Source organism: Chiloscyllium punctatum, chromosome 8 (assembly GCF_047496795.1).
Source record: "Chiloscyllium punctatum isolate Juve2018m chromosome 8, sChiPun1.3, whole genome shotgun sequence".
Taxonomy (NCBI): domain Eukaryota; kingdom Metazoa; phylum Chordata; class Chondrichthyes; order Orectolobiformes; family Hemiscylliidae; genus Chiloscyllium; species Chiloscyllium punctatum.
This window is the reverse complement of record NC_092746.1, coordinates 64,892,027-64,908,726: the sequence shown is the minus strand read 5'-3', so window position 1 is coordinate 64,908,726 and position 16,700 is coordinate 64,892,027. Positions and strand designations below refer to the sequence as shown.

Below are 16,700 nucleotides of genomic sequence, written 5' to 3'. Positions count from 1 at the left end.
CAGAGCTCCGGATTCATTGTACAATAAACTTTGTCGTTGGATTCTGCCTCTGAGACTGATTATTTTCCCCACAACATGTTTATTCAAGAGTGCCAATACACAATGGGGCAGATTTGTGAGGCAGATTCAGTCATCATGAGGGATTAAGTTGACCATACTTTGGAAGTTAAAATGATGCTCGTTCAAGGTATGTGATCAGGCAGATGAAGCTTGGCTTATTCCATTTCCAAAATAGCAAGTCATAAATAAATCTAATTACTTTAACCAGTCTGTTCCTGTATCTATTTCCCCATCTTTTGTTAAAATTATTTGTTGATAATTAAATATAGCTGAGCAGCAGCCAAGAAAATTGTCAGAAAATCAAATAGTAACAAAAAAAACCAACGTCAAACCAAGCTGAGCGCATGATTTTTCACAAACCTTTTATTTTAGTAATGTATCATGCTAGTGGTTTTATATTTCTTTTGAAAATAAACAAATTCAGTGAAACATACACATAAAAATAGTAATGGTCTTGCAAATACAGTATGTAATTGGTGTTTAAGTCAACAGCTTGTAAAATGGTGAATACAGGTAGTGATGAATTGGCAGTGATCTATGGTTATGTTTACTACAAAAAGACTGGAATAACCTATTGCTTTATGTAACTGTGAAGAGTCAAATGATTTCTGTTAAATCAAATAAAACTTGCAAATAATTCCAGAAAGGTTAATGTGCATAAAATTTTAAATGTTTGCTTCTGCAAGACAGAACAATCAAAATATTTGACAAGTGACAAAACATGTTTACACTGTAGTATACATTCCTTTGCTTTTAACTCAATATACATATATGCATACAACAATTTCTTATCATCAATACACAATATAAAATGTCTGGATTTCACCTTTATACAAATAGTGCATCAAATCAAGATTTTTTTAAATTACTAAATCTCAACAACATTTGCCCACAAAAATGTACATAATTTAAAAATGGGATGTTATTTATATTGTTAAAACATATTTTTAAATTACCCTAATTTCCATTATCCTTCATCCATATAACTCAGCTGTTATCCATGCTTCACAATTGTTACCTTACTTTAATCAAATTTATTATCACATACAAGCATCGTATTAATGGCCAAATCTCTAAATTGTTAGGAATAATTAAAGATAGGGCCAAAAAATAGGAACGCCACAAAAAAAAAGTGTTCAGGTTTCACTAATGCATTTACTTTGCTCAATGAAGTACCGCCAGTCAGGGGTAGATCAGATGCTTAATCAAGTTTCTGGTTTCTCATCTATTGCGTGTAGCTCTACCAAGATGTCCCACTTAATCTCCTTTGCAGAAGGCCTCCCTATATTAAGTACCAGATTGATTAAGGAAGAAATAGGACATTTAGAAAAGCTTATTGAAATCAGAGTCAACATGGTTTTCTGGAATGGAAATTATATTTGAAAAATTTGCTCGGGTTCTTTGAAAATATAATAAGCAGAACCAGTAAATATAGTGTGTTTGGATTTCCAGAAAGTATTCAATAAGGTGCCACAGAAAAACTTACTGTACAAGGTAAGAGCTCAGGTAATATATTAGCACAGACTGAGGTTTGTTTAACACATAGAAGAGAGTTGGGATTAATTGGGCTTTTCCATGTCAAAAAGATGTAAATAGTAGACTAGCGCAAGTCCTAGGGCCTCAGTTATTTCCTATGTATAATAATGACTTTATCATGTATAATATCCAAATTTGCTGATGAAAGAAAAACAGGCAGGAGGGTATGTTGGGATAAGGACAACAATCTGCAAGGGTATTCAGATAGGTTGTTAAAAAGGTTGACAGATAGAGAGTAATTTAGAACTCTGAGGGCATGCATTTTGGTAGGAATTATGAAAAGACAGACTATTATTTAAATGTAAAGACACTCCAAAAGAGTGCAGCACAGAGGGATCTGGATGTTTTTATGCATCAAACACAAACCCATGCAACAGGTAATTAAGAAGCAAATGGAATTTTGGCTTTTATACTGAGTTTAAAAATAGGAAGTCTTGATATAACACTACTCCAGGTGTGACCCAAATAATATCCTGTACGATGTACTGTGTTTTGGCCCCTATATTTAAGAAAGGACATATTGATATTGGAGGCAGTTCAAAAGAATTTCACTTGGCTGATTTCTTGGGATGGAGGAGTTGACTTATCAAAAATGGTTAAATCAATCCGGCCTTTATTCAGTTTAGAGGATTGAGGGAATATTTTATTGTAACATACAAAATTCTGAGGCAGTTGACAGGTAAGATGTTGAGAACATATTTCCACTTGTAGGGGAATCTTGAATAGGGAACATAATTACAGAATAAGGAAACATTCAGTTAAATTAAAAACCAAAGGAATTTCTTCTCTTGGAGGACAGTGCATGCCTGGAATTCTCTACCTAGAGTGTTGTGTAGGCTAGATGACTGAAAGCATCTGAAGGGTGGGTAGATAGATCTGTGAAATATCGAGAAGTTGAGGACAGTGAGGAGCTGGCATGGAGGAGGCCATCTTATTGAATTGGAGGGACTGAATGGTGTTCTTTATTCTGACATATGTTTTTAATCACATGTGGCAGGACTTTCCCAGGATCAAGAGACCAGGGCAAAGAAATCACACATTCTGAGAGATGCCAAACAATCAACAGCAGCTAATCAGAACTGGTTGTGAGTTGAGCCCCTTTCAGCCACTAATTGACTGTTTATGGGCCTTAAATGCTGTTCAGTCAAGAGGATCCCCAATAGACCAGGATTTAATTTGTGTGGTGGTGAGAAGGGGAAATAATTGGAAGTTGGCCCAAGAGAGATATTTGGATCCCCTACTCCACCTTCCCATTTCCAGTGGAAGAAAAGTGCACAGAGATCTACATTCTGATTTATTCAAATTTAAATGTTAAATATTAACTAGTTTTATTATTAGTCTTAGTATCAATATTTGAATATCCTGACATTATCCAAGATAGGTTGGTTCGTTTGTCTCACTGCTCATGGAATGTTACACCAGAGAAGGAGGCCATTTAGCCCATCATGGATGTGCCTGTTAATCACCAAGTCATTTAACAAGGGCTCGCAATGAAATGAGATTTTTTGTTGCAATACATTTACAACAATTGTCAAATGACTCCCAGCAATGTTCTGCAACAACTGCAGACTATTGATGGTAGGTGCACAAATTATTCTGAGAAAAAGTTAATGATGACTAGTTGAAAGAAAGGACATCTATGATTTTTGTAATTAGCGTCTGGGACATCCTGACCCAGGAAGAGAAATGTTCAATTCTGCTCTACTTCACTCTCTTACTTTGAGCTTTCAGGGAGGAATTGCAACATAATTTGGTGATGAAAAAGTTCCATTACATTTAAAGTTTACAGATTTTAAGAAATCTAATCTAATCTAATCTAATCTAAAAAATGGTATCCCTTAAATTTGGATGTCTCATCAGTGATACAGGTGAAGACCAAATGTAAACTTAGGGAATGGTTCGCTGAGCATCTCAGCCAGGCCTGCAGGGGCTGACCAGACCTCTCAGTTACCACCCATTTTAATTCTCCTTCCCAATCCCTTTCCGATATGACCATCATTGGCCTCCTCTATTGCCACAACCAACGAAACCATAAATTGAAGGAATAACACCTAATCTTCCACTTGGATAGCCTACAGCCCGTAGGACTCAAGATTGAGTTCTCCAATTTCAAATAACCTCCATTCCCATCCCCTGACTCCCTTCCCAGCCACTCCACCTCCCTTTCCTCTCAGCCACCAACTGGATTCATCCCTCCTATCGACCAACCAGGGCCTAACCTCTACCTGTCTCCACCTATCCCCATCTCACCAGCCTGCCACCCCAACCCCCTTTAACTGAAGCCCCCCCTTATACTCTCATGCACAGTCCTGAAGAAGGGTTACACCTGAAATGTCAACTTCTCCACCTCCTGATACTGCCTGGCTTGTTGTGTTCTTCCAGCCTCCTGCCTGTCTACTTTGGATTCCAGGATCTGCAGTTTTTTTTTGTCTCTAATCAATGGTATCCTCTGGCTACAAATTGGGTATTGAATCTTGTCATATATTTTCAGTTATTCGTCATAGCGATCAAAGAGGATTCTCAAATGTGAAGTTGAGAAGAATTGTATCACATCGAATTAGTGGTAAAATAAATATCTAGTGGGTTTAAAAAATAGGTACATTCAGACAATATTTTAGTTATTCATATTTGGTTCTAAAACTACTCTTTACAGATAAATCATAGATAAAAAGTGATATGTTTTTAAAAAAAAGCAAAAAAATTGGAAATATTCAATTGGACAACCAGCATCTGTGCAGATCAAGAAAGAAACGGAGTTAAAGGTTGAGCTGAAGGATCAGAAGATTTGTGAAGATAGTTAATATATCTACATCGATATTCTCTGACATGCATTGAGTTTCCAGCATTTTCTGTTTTATTTCAGGCAATCAGTACCTGAAATATTTTACTGTTACTGCATTAATAAATTTGATTCAATCTAGAACAGATACAGGTACTGATGGGATGAATGGCCTCCTTCTGCGGGTGTAACAATTCTGCAAACGTTCATAATTAATAATCAACTGTCACATTTCAGAACCTTGTCCTCAAGGCATCACCTTGCAATGAGGACTTGGGCAACAAACAATAAGCTTGAAGATCATAATATTAATTTGAAACAATGTAGACTAAAGGGTAACTTTCTTTTTCATTGATGGTTGGGAAGGTGGAGGCATTGAGGGGTAAAACAGGTGAAGTTTAAGTTAATGTTGTACTTAATCACAGTCATAGGCAATACTCAAAACAGTTTTCAAAAAAGCAAATTGAGTCAGGAAAGATGAAAGAGCAAGCAAATTGAGACATCATGAAGATTAGTGTCAGTTTGAAGATACAGTCTAAGCAAATCAATGAGAAAAATTAGCATGAATAACATACAAGGAAACCCATCATTGATACTTTGCTCATTTCACATTTTGACCATCTTTGTTATTTCTCACAATGATAACCAGCACAGTTCGACTCTTGTGCCAGTTTATCCATATCACATAACCATACACATTGCTCGGATGCTATGTTTAATATTTTCTTGGAAATACTAAGATAAAATGTTTTAAAAGCTTTCAAATCTAAATCATTTGCATGACATAAATATGCAGGCATTGTGATGAGAAGATTACATTCAGCTATATGGAGGGGATATGGTGAATCAAAACCCTGGCAAAGGTGCACCAGTTTCTGCTTTCTGGGATAAAAGTGATTCTACTTGAAACTTTACACATTATGCGCACACATATCAAAGATGCAATGTAGTGATAAAAAATACAAAACTGGAATGCTACTGAATAAAACTATAATCTATTTCATTTCCACGTTGCTTAAACCTAACTTAAATTGTCAAAGTAAAGTTCCATCACCAGTAATATCTTAATGACTTGTTTTAGTTAGGAGAAAATATTCACATTGTCTCATTGTCCCAGTCTCATCCATAGACATATCTGTAACTGTACCCGAGCATAGATGCACATCAACGTCACCATACTGTTGGGTCAACAGCTGATGTGGAAAAATTGTCATATTTGTAGAATGTCATACTGTAGAATTCTTTTGACCTGTGGGTGGCACTGCAATACCAAGATACTCTGGATTTTCAGTTGCAGTATTAAAAATGTGACCATTCACCTTTGTATGTTTAGGAAAAAGATTCTGCTGGTATTCGGGATTGTCCAGGCTTACGTTGCGAGTTATGTTTTGGTCCCAGTGATTTGGATGCTCAAGAACCACTTTGTTACTGGGCTGGAAGGCGTTCACATATTCCGGGTTTTTCACTGTGTCAGTGTCAGCTGGTTCACTAGAATTGTGAAGCCTGCCATTCTGGTTGAGAGGAATAAAAAGCTCTTGGTAGCCAGGATTTTCCATATCAGAGGCTGGGCTTCTCACGGTGCTAGGTAGTGGCTTATCCCTAATTTGATTGACATATTCTACAAATAAGCAGGGAAACATATTCACAAAATCAGCATTCAACCTTTTTGCATAAATGTGAACAGTTAACATAAACATTGTTTCTGATACAATTTTTACATCCTGTAAATAAGGCACAACAGGTTAAAAGAACTTACATTGACAACAATAATTTTTAACAAAGTCTCTTGAAATTCTGATAAAATGTGTAATTGAGGCATTTTTACTGAAGTAAGCAAACAAAAAACTGATTCTAGAGTGAGCTAGGCCATGCATTTTTGCCAATGTGTAAAACAACAGTATGTTACTGTTACAGTATGTGTAAGTTACCATATTATATGTTGCTCATAATTATGTTCATATATCAAAAGAGAAGAACATTAATACATTAGGAACACAAACCTGGGGCTGGTTGGAAGCATCCGTTTATGTCAATATGATCAGGGGGCATCGTTGGATCAGAGCTATAGCGTAAAATTTCACTGTCTTCTCTCTTGGGCATTCCTTGATGCTGTGCAATTAACAATAAAAAGGGAAAAATATTCAAAATAGAATGTTTAATTTATGTTAGATACCAAGCATATTAGAATGACTTGCAATGCCACATTTCAACTCCTTTACTGCATGATACAGCCTAACCAGTTTGTACTCAACATCAAATTACATCTCATTTTTGAGGTTGGGTTAAATTGCCAAAGAAAACTTCTGTCCATTTTCATATACTCTTAAAAATCACTCCTTAGTATGGTTTAATGATGTGCTTTATTATTCGATTAACCTTAAGCAGGTAATGCAGTAAAAGTGGAAACCTAGCTGAGTCTATTCAAATTATTTGAATTAGTATTAAAGCTACTAAATGTTAATTGTTGGAATTTCCCTGCTAGTTCTCAATTGATAGAAGCCTCAAACAGACACGATTACATGTATCTTTAAGGTTTTCATGAAGATCTGTAGCTTGGCTTGTGGAGGAGGTAGTTGGTTAGCTTGCCAAGCTCCTGGGTTATTGTGCAGATGTTTCATTACCATGCTGGGTAACATCATCAGTGCGACTTCAGTGAAGTGCCGCTGTTCTGTTCCACTTCGTTTTTGTGTGGTCCGGTCCATTGGAATGAATATCACTTCTGGGTCTTCTCTGCAGTGGTCTTTACACTGCGTCTACCTCTATGTGTCTGTTGATGGCCTTTTTGGTTGAAACCAGGCTTCCAAGAACTCTCTGACATGTCTCTGGTTGTCCTATCTTGGGATAGTAACTTTGTCATAGTTGAACTGAAGACCCCCTTGGTCTCTGTGTACGGAGATGAGGGAGAGTGGATCCTGTTGTTTAATAGCCAGTTAATGTTTATGAAGTCAGATGGCTAGCTTTCTATCTGTTTGTCCGATGTAAGGATCACTTGCAACAACTGCAGCATGCACTACATTGGACAAACAAGTAGAAAATTAGCCATCCAACTTCACAAACACTAACTGGCTATTAAACAACAGGATCAACTCTCCCTCATCGCCATACACAGAGACCAAGAGGGCCATCAATTCAACCATAACAAAGTTAGTATCCAAGCACAGGTCAACCAGAGACATGCAAAAGAGTTCTTGGAAGCCTGGTTTTCAACCAAAAAGATGATCACCAGACACATAGAGATAGACCCGGTGTAAAACTGCTGCAGAGAAGACTGGGAAGTGACACTCACTCCAACTGACCGTATAAAGAAACCAGGTGGGACAGAATAGCAGTGGATATCACATTGATGATGTTATCCAGCATGGCAATGAAATGTTTTCTTGATAACCAGCAGCTTGGCAAGCTAACCAACTACCTCATTACAGGTATCTGTCAACATGATGCTAAATTTAAGACAGTTGATCAGGAAGACCACAGAGGTAAAAACAATAACTGCAGATGCTGGAAACCAGATTCTGGGTTAGTGGTGCTGGAAGAGCATAGCAGTTCAGGCAGCATCCAAGGAGCTTTGAAATCGACGTTTCGGGCAAAAGCCCAATTCCTGATGAAGGGCTTTTGCCCGAAACGTCTATTTCGAAGCTCCTTGGATGCTGCCTGAACTGCTGTGCTCTTCCAGCACCACTAATCCAGGAAGACCACAGAGGTTATTCTTAATGATTGGAACAGTGAGGAATAATGCAAGCATTTTTCTGGGAATATTTTCACTTACTTTCCTGAAGACATGGCTTTTTGCTGAGGTACAGTCTGACAGTTATCAACAAATATCTAAGCATTTTACCAAATTGGCCATTCTTGTACTGCCTCACAAACCTTATTGAATTCTTTGAGAAGGTGACTAAGGAGGTGGACGAGGGTAAAGTGGTAGATGTGGTGTACATGGATTTTAGTAAGGCGTTTGATAAGGTTCCCCATGGTAGGCTACTGCAAAAAGAATTCAATAAGGTTTGTGAGGCACGACCTGCCCTTCACAAAACCATGCTGACTATCCTTGATCACATTATTCCTGTCCAGATGTTCATAAATCCTATCCCTTACAATTCTCTCTAAGACTTTGCCCACAACAGAAGTGAGACTCACCGGCCTATAGTTACTAGGGTTATCCCTACTCCCCTTCTTGAACAAGGGAACCACATTTGCTATCCTCCAGTCTTCTGGCACTATTCCTGTAGACAACGAGGACATAAAAATCAAGGCCAATGGCTCTGCAATCTCCTCCCTTGCTTCCCAGAGAATCCTAGGATAAATGCCATCAGGCCCAGGGGACTTATCCATTTTCACCCTTTCCAGAACTTCCAATACCTCTTCCCTACATACCTCAAAGCCGTCCATTCTAATTAATTGTGACTCAGTATTCACTGAGCATATCGACAACAATGTCCTGTTCCTGAGTGAATATTGACGAAAAGTATTCATTCAGTGTCTCCCCAATCTCTTCAGCCTCCACACGCAACTTCCCACTACTATCCTTGACTGGACCTATTCCTACCCTAGTCATTCTTTTATTCCTGACATACCTATAGAAAGCCTTTGGGTTTTCCCTAATCCTACCAACTAAGGACTTTTCAAGTCCCCTCCTTGCTGCTCTTAGCTCTCTCTTCAGATCCTTCCTGGCTACCTTATAACTCTCAATTGCCCCAATTGAACCCTCACGCCTCATCTTTACATAGGCCGCCCTCTTCCCTTTAACAAGGGATTCCAATTCCTTTTTAAATCACAGCTCCCTTACACGACCCTTTCCTCCCTGTCTGACAGGTACATACTTATCAAGGACACTCAATAGTTGCTACTTGAACAAGCTCCACATATCAATTGCGCCCTTCCCTTGAAGCCTACTTTTCCAAGCCACGCATCCTAAGTCATGCCTCACCGCATCATAATTTCCCTGCCCCCAGCTATAACTCTTGCCCTGCACTTATCCCTCTCCATCACTAGAGTAAAAGTCACCGAATTGTGGTCACTGTCCCCAAAGTGCTCACCCACCTCCAATTCTAACACCTGGCCTGGTTCGTTACCCAGAACCATATCCAGTATAGCCTCACCTCTTGTTGGCCTGTCTACATATTGTGTCAGGAAACCCTCCTGCACACATTGGACAAACACTGACCCATCTAACGAACTCGAGCTATAGCTTTCCCAGTCAATATCTGGAAAGTTAAAGTCCCCCATAACAACCACCCTATTACTTTCACTCTTCTCCTGAATCATCCTCGCAATCCTTTCTTCTACGTCTCTAGGACTATTAGAAGGCCTGTAGAAAACTCCTAACAGGGTGACCTCACCTTTCCTATTCCTAACCTCAGCCCAATCTACCTCAAATGGCGAGTCTTCATCCATCGTCCTTTCTACCGCTGTAATACTATCTTTGACAAGCAATGCCACACCTCCCCCTCTTTTACCCTTACCTCTGACCCTACTAAAACATTTAAACCCTGGAACCTGCAACAGCTAATCCTGTCCCTGTTCTACCCATGTCTCCGTAATAGCCACAACATCGAAATCCCAGGTACCAACCCATGCTGCAAGTTCACCTACCTTATTTCGTATACTTCTTGCATTGAAGTATACACACTTAAAGCCACTTTCCTGTTTACAGGCACCCTCCTTTGAGATTGATGCCATGTTCCTAACCTCCCTTACTCCAGGTCCTGCACCTAAAGCTACAGTCTAGGTTCCCATGCCCCTGCAGAGTTAGTTTAAACCCCCCCCAAAGAGCACTAGCTAACCTCCCCCCAAGGATACTGGTGCCCCTCAGGTTCAGGTGTAGACCATCCTGTTTATAGAGGTCCCACCTTCCACAGAAAGAACCCCAGTTATCCAGATACCGGAATCCCTCCCTCCTGCACCATCCCTGTAGCCACGTATTTAACTGTTCTCTCTCCCTATTCCTAGACTCTCTATCACGTGGCACGGGTAAGAAACCAGAGACAACAACTCTGTTTGTTCTAACTCTGAGCTTCCAACCTAGTTCCCTGCAAGCCTGCCTAACATCCTCAGCCCTCTTCCTACCTACGTCATTGGCGCCAATGTGGACCACGACTTCGGGCTGCTCCCCCTCCCCCTTAAGGACCCAGGAAACACGATTAGAGACGTCACGTACCCTTGCACCTGGGAGGCAACATACCAAACATGAGTCTCTCTCGCCCCCACAAAACCGCCTATCTGTGCCCCGAACTATCGAGTCCCCAATAACTATTGCTCTGCTCTTCTCCACCCTTCCCTTCTGAGCAACGGGGACAGGCTCCGTGCCAGAGGCCTGAACCCCATTGCTTACCCCTGGTAAGTCGTCCCCCCCACAAGTATCCAAAACGGTATACTTGTTCTTGAGGGGAACGGCTGCAGGGGGTCCCTGCACTGGCTGCTTCCTCCCAGTCCCCCTCACTGTCACCCATCTGTCTGCAATCTTTGGAATTACTACTTCCCTAAAGCTCCGATCTATGACCCCCTCTGCCTCCCGAATGATCCTAAGTTCATCCAATTCCAGCTCCAGTTCCCTAACACGGTCTTGGAGGAGCTGGAGATGGGTGCACTTCCTGCAAGTGCAATCAGCAGGGACGACCATGGCAGGAGTAGGACACTCAGCTCAACAAGCTCAGTCTGCCATCCAGCAAGATAGCTGATTGGGTTACTCCATGTTCCCACTTATTTCTGATAAATTCCTGATAAGCAAGGGGTTGGAAGGTTATTTACTTCTCTCTTAAAAAATATTCAAATGTTGTGCTTCGTTGTCTTTTGATAAACATTTAAAACACTCTGAGCCCCTGAAGAAAAAAAATCCCCTTCTATCTGCCATAAGTCTTGCTACAACCAGACAAGGCACAAGTGAGATGCCAAGCAGGATATTGAATAGTTTGGTTGTCAAAAAAAACCCCAAGAAATCAGTATTTCCAGAACAACATTTGAACACAGATTGTTTCCAGAGACGACCTTTCAGTTTGTAGATTAATAAGGATCTGTTTCACAAGCATGTGGAGAAAATTACAGAAAATGTTCCCTAAAGTGTAAGTAATTACGATATTGGTCATGAGTAAAACTTAAGAAGATCATGAATAAAATCTACAATGCTGGAAGCATGTGGAGAAGAGTTCATCTTCAAAAGAAAGAAGCATCAGATGATAGTAGATCATATCAATATTGTTGGTTCTTTCTATTCAGATTATGGGATATGTCCAAACCCAGGCAAAGTCCACAATTACAAGGCACACCTGCCGTGATGAGACTATGGCTTTAAGAGGTGTATTTTGTCCTTTTTTTTTAAATGGAGAGTGAGATTGAGGCAGAGGTATTGAGTGGTCTGTTTCAAGGTCAATAAAGTAAACAGCTTGTGAGGACTTGGGGTTTTTTGTTTTCAAGTTGGAACAATAAAAACAGCCTGAATATATGGGGTCAAGCTCCCACAGGAGCAAATCCTTTTTAGTTTTAGCCTTCAGTAGCAGTTACTTGGGGCCTTAAGCTGGATGTAGAAGCTTTAATTCCTCTCTCTGTTACAGTTAAAAGATGGAGTTCTCTTCCTGCTGCTAGAATTGCAAGAATCTATTTTACTGAATTCGCCTTTGCCAAGGGTGTGTTTATGTGATGTTACTACAGTATATTGAAACAATTAATTAGTAGTGGTAAATATATATTATTTTGTCAAGTACTTTGATAATTATGCTTAAGCCAATTCCTTTCTTTTTATTTTTTATTTTGGATGTAATTTAATTGTAGTGTATGGATAAAGTGAGTTTTGTTTCAAGTCTGGTAGTTTGACCAATCAAACTGCACCCAGAACACAATGTTTCAGACCTACCTTTAAAATATGAAAAAATTATGGTCGAGATTATCTTCTTGGAACATTTTAAAGGGGTTTGGTCTGGTCCATAACACTACTCTCCAAGATGAAGAAGACTTGCAAAGACATCTCAGATGTTTTAAGTTCCTAGCACTACACATTGCAAACTTTTCCAACAAAGTATTGTCATCAACATAGAGCTCTTATGGAAAGATATACCCTTTAGCTGACAGGACCATCAATATATGCTTGAGGCACTCACACAAGCATTGCCAACAGAAAAATGTACTATGACCCAAGATAATCCTGAAAGTTGACATATCTCACAAAATGCAAAACAATCGAATTTGAATACAAGAGTCCACTCCAAGCACAATCCAGTTGTTCCAACATAGAATGCAAAATACCTACTCTGGTATTTGGCATCACATACTTATTTAGTAAGCAATTTACTACAGAAAAGATTAAAAACCACCAGAAATGAATGGCCACAAACCATTGACAAGTCCACCAGCTAGACTGTAACAACTTGTCCCAAACATACAACAGACATAAATGTCAGCTATAAACCTGGTGCCAACATTGTTAACTCAAACACATTGAACAGGTGACTAATTTTGAATAAGGATACAAAAACTCCTCTTGAGTTACAAATAAACACTATGGATGTTGAGGTGGAAGACATGCTCAAAATTGACCTGATTATTTTTGGTCAGTACAAATGCAACCACTCTCTGAAGGTAATGGAAAGTTATTGCAGAAGCATGGCCTGAGAAGATGAAAGAAGTGCCAGACACTTTCAGATGATTTTAGTCCAACAGCGGTGAACTTAAGAGGTCTCCAGAGGTATAATTTTTAAAGGGAGTTTTAAAGGGAAAGATGCTTGTATTTGAAGCTTTTTGCCAGGAAATATTTTCACTGCCATAACAGCGACATACTGGCATAGAGTGAACAAGATGTCTGGCTTTGAATATATATTAGATAGACTTCAACAATGATATCAAGACGACAGTGTGGATTGGTAAAGCATGCTGAAGTCACTGACCATAGTAACATCACAAACCTCTTTACTTTCATTCATCCCAATCAGTCTCTTGGTCCAAAAGAGGTGGCAGGCTTGTTCACCATATATGGCAGTGATCTTCACCTAGACACCAACTACTGTTCAAAATGACCAAGTGTCAGACAGTTGAAACAGACTTCAACTCCACCAGTGGCAGACAAACTGAATCCAATACTTAGTCTGTTTGGCAGAGCTGAAGAGATCATAAGTGACAATGGGCAAAATACAAGCAGATCTTCCAGGGAATGTGTGTGCCAAGTGAGATATAACCCATTATCCACATAATCTCAGATCCAGCAGTCTCACCAGCTGAATGGTCATATCGTCAATGCACCTAACACAAAGTGATGGCTGACAAAAACAAGATCTTTGCTTTGTCATGCCACGACGAAGAGCAACACCTGTGGACAGGTGTTTACTTTCCCCAGCAGAGATCAAGTTTGAAAGGCAAGTTAGGACAACCCAGCCAAATCATCATCTGTCCTTGTTCTCAGAACTGAAGAAGACAGCCCTCCCAGAAAAAAAAACAAGGGAGAAAGGGAAAATGGCATACGATCCATACGCAGGTGTGGAATTGCCTAAATCTGTGCAGAGGGCAGAAAGTCAGTGTCACATATATTATGCACGGAATCTGGTTACCCAGGTTCAAAACATGCAGAGTCTGGATTCTACCGAGTCACAACACCTAATGAAGTAATAATGAGAACAAAATCAAACTTAGGGAACTGCACAATACTCCCATATCATGGCAAGAACCAACACTCTAATGACATGCAAGATACCAACTCACATATGAGTTGAGAAAAAATAAAAGCTTCCAAGTCTAGATCTCCAGAAGGAAACATCAAAAGATCTGGAAGGATTGTCAAACTGCTCATATGTTGTATAGTTTCTTAGACTCAAACATTTCAATTTTCTAATATTTGTTACCATGTAAATTGATCTGCAACTACCCAAATGTATATGTTTTCTCACTCTGGATGCTTATCATTTTATTTTGGAGAAAGGGGATAGCACTATTGCTTCAAAAGCTGTGTTATTTTAAGTACAGTGCATGCTATTAAATAAAGATCAGGATGACATGAACAAAAACCAACATAAGACTAGCAGCAGCATGCTAGATAGAAGATGTGTACTTAAGTTGCTCTTTAGTTTGTCTGATCATGAAATCGATTTGAGACTTCCATGTAAATTGAACCTAGCCAATTCACTATAAGAGGAATATAATTCAAGAATTCAATAGTGATCAATTAATCAATTTGTTTTGGACAGTACAGAAGATCCAGATGTCCAGATGTGAACAGTTTCTTGCTGGGGTAATGGGATTGAGATCAAAAGTGGGAACCGCTAAGATTTAGTTCTAGATTCGATGGCATTGATAGTAACAAATAAAGAAGTAACCTATGATGCACAGAGGAACAAGCTGATAAACATCACATTTAAATGCAATCTTACTGTGAGGTTAACAATTGTAAAGCTTCAGTCAGTGAAAGTGAATATCATGAACAATGTTATTGATTCAGACCATATAGATATAATTTCATTAATACAAGAACTCTAATCTATTGCATCACCAAAATGACAGAGCGTCAGTCTGAATAAATAATAATTGTTTTTACCAGTTAGTGGTTGGAGTTAGAAAGCAGTACTATTACTTTCCAAACCTAAATTACTAAAGCACAAGAACAATGGTTTGTAAATGTTTACCAGTTCATATATTGATAAATAGGAACAAATAAGTTCAACACTGTTGCAGCACAGAGAAAAAAATGCATAAAGGTAATTTTTATTGTTTCTGCAATTTTTCTAGAAATATGAATCCATTTTTACATACTATGATATCAGATGCTCACATAGTGCAACCTTCTAATATATGAAATTCACACTTGCAACCAAAGTAACTTGCTGAGTTAGAAAATTGATATTTGCATCTTAAAGTCTAAATCATCTCCCTTAACTGAAAGTTACAGTGTAACTGTCCTTAAATACAAATGTTACTCCTACTTTAGATACTGCTAAGTAGAAGGCAACCTAACTAACATGCAGTTTTTAAATTTGCCCTAACTATTAGATCCAATAAACAAAGATCATTCTGTTAATTTTGATGAGTTCTCCTTCTGATCATTTTAATTAACTCAAATAGTCATTTATTAAATGATCTGGTGTTGAAAAATTCACATTAACTGACTTTATAAGTTTGTAATAATGGTAGTGCTAATTTACCTATCAAATGTGAAATCAGGTTTCTCTAAACCTGTAAATCTGTCTGAATTAATTTATTAGGTTGATGGACTCCAAAGGGCTTAGTTAAATAGTGAACCTTGCTAAACTAATGAGGTCTTGTGTGGTAAATTTGCTATTGATTGAACAAAATGCAACTACTCCTTAACATGATTTTCTTATCTGTGCTGATTACTGAAGACAAAGGAAATTGGAAACGTGATTTTGTTTTTCCACTTACGCCATTTCTGGGAATTAATGTTGATGAGTTGTTGCTTGTCTGACTCTGTTGGCAAAAATCACAAGCAATGGGTAAATGAGAAGAGAAAACATTGGCAGAAGTCCTTTCAATTAGTAGATTGTGCTAAATTAGAATCTAGCTTTTATTTGCAGAAGGAAAACATTATGCAGTGTAAGGTGACCTGATAAATCAAACCAGCAACAATACCACATTATGATGTACAGGACTTTCAATATCAGCACTTAGAGTACCGACCAATAAATTAAACTGTAAATCAATGATATAAATTCACACGACTGTAAACCTCAGTGTAAATTTATCATGAATTAGAATCTCTGAAAGCCAATCTAAGTCATGCTTAACGAATTGTTATACTCAATGAGTTCATTCTTAAGAGTTAATGTGAAAAGGTTCTAAAGCATAAATATTAAATGTTATTGACCAAGTTATCATTGCCCTTTTCACATGAAAAGAATCATTCTATAGTATGGAATTGAAAAGATAATGTCAAGCTGGAGGCAGAAACACCTATTCATATCATCACTGAATGGTCTGTTGAGAATAAAGCAGCAATACTAATATGACAATAATACCGAAGGTCTACAGCTGAATATTAAACCACTGAACCATAAAGTTTAAGAAGTAATTCATCATCTGCCATAAAATCAAGCTGTAATTTAGCAATTTAAGTTGGAGATTTAAAACAACTCAATAGGGAAGTAAGTTTGAAGTGTCAATACACAGAACCTGGACTGGAATTTGTGATGTAAGTAACCACAAGGCTATTAGTGTTCACTGTTATTAAACAATACACTGAACAGCAAGTTCTTGGGTCCTCGCATGTTCAGTGAAATGCAGGATTTGATGTCCAAGCTACCCTGTTCAAAGGTCTGTGAAAATGATGCTGAGAGATTCAGTGTTAAATCTTACAAAGGGCACAACGTGAGGGTTCTCACATGATTGAAAGCTGCTAAAC

The 16,700-nt window shown here is 38.5% G+C and overlaps 1 protein-coding gene across 1 annotated transcript in view; it reads right to left on the bottom strand.

Moving 5' to 3' along the window:
- Positions 1–397: 397 nt before the first annotated feature.
- Positions 398–16,700, bottom strand: part of egfra (epidermal growth factor receptor a (erythroblastic leukemia viral (v-erb-b) oncogene homolog, avian)) — a 276,593-nt gene continuing 260,290 nt past the window's right edge. Inside the window, exons 26-28 of the mRNA XM_072575666.1 lie at positions 15,725–15,769; positions 6,376–6,484; positions 398–5,993 (exon numbers count right to left, since the gene is read on the bottom strand). Of these exons, the coding sequence (XP_072431767.1) occupies positions 5,602–5,993; positions 6,376–6,484; positions 15,725–15,769 (546 nt within the window). The 3' untranslated portion in view covers positions 398–5,601. The remainder of the gene's footprint in view (positions 5,994–6,375; positions 6,485–15,724; positions 15,770–16,700) is intronic.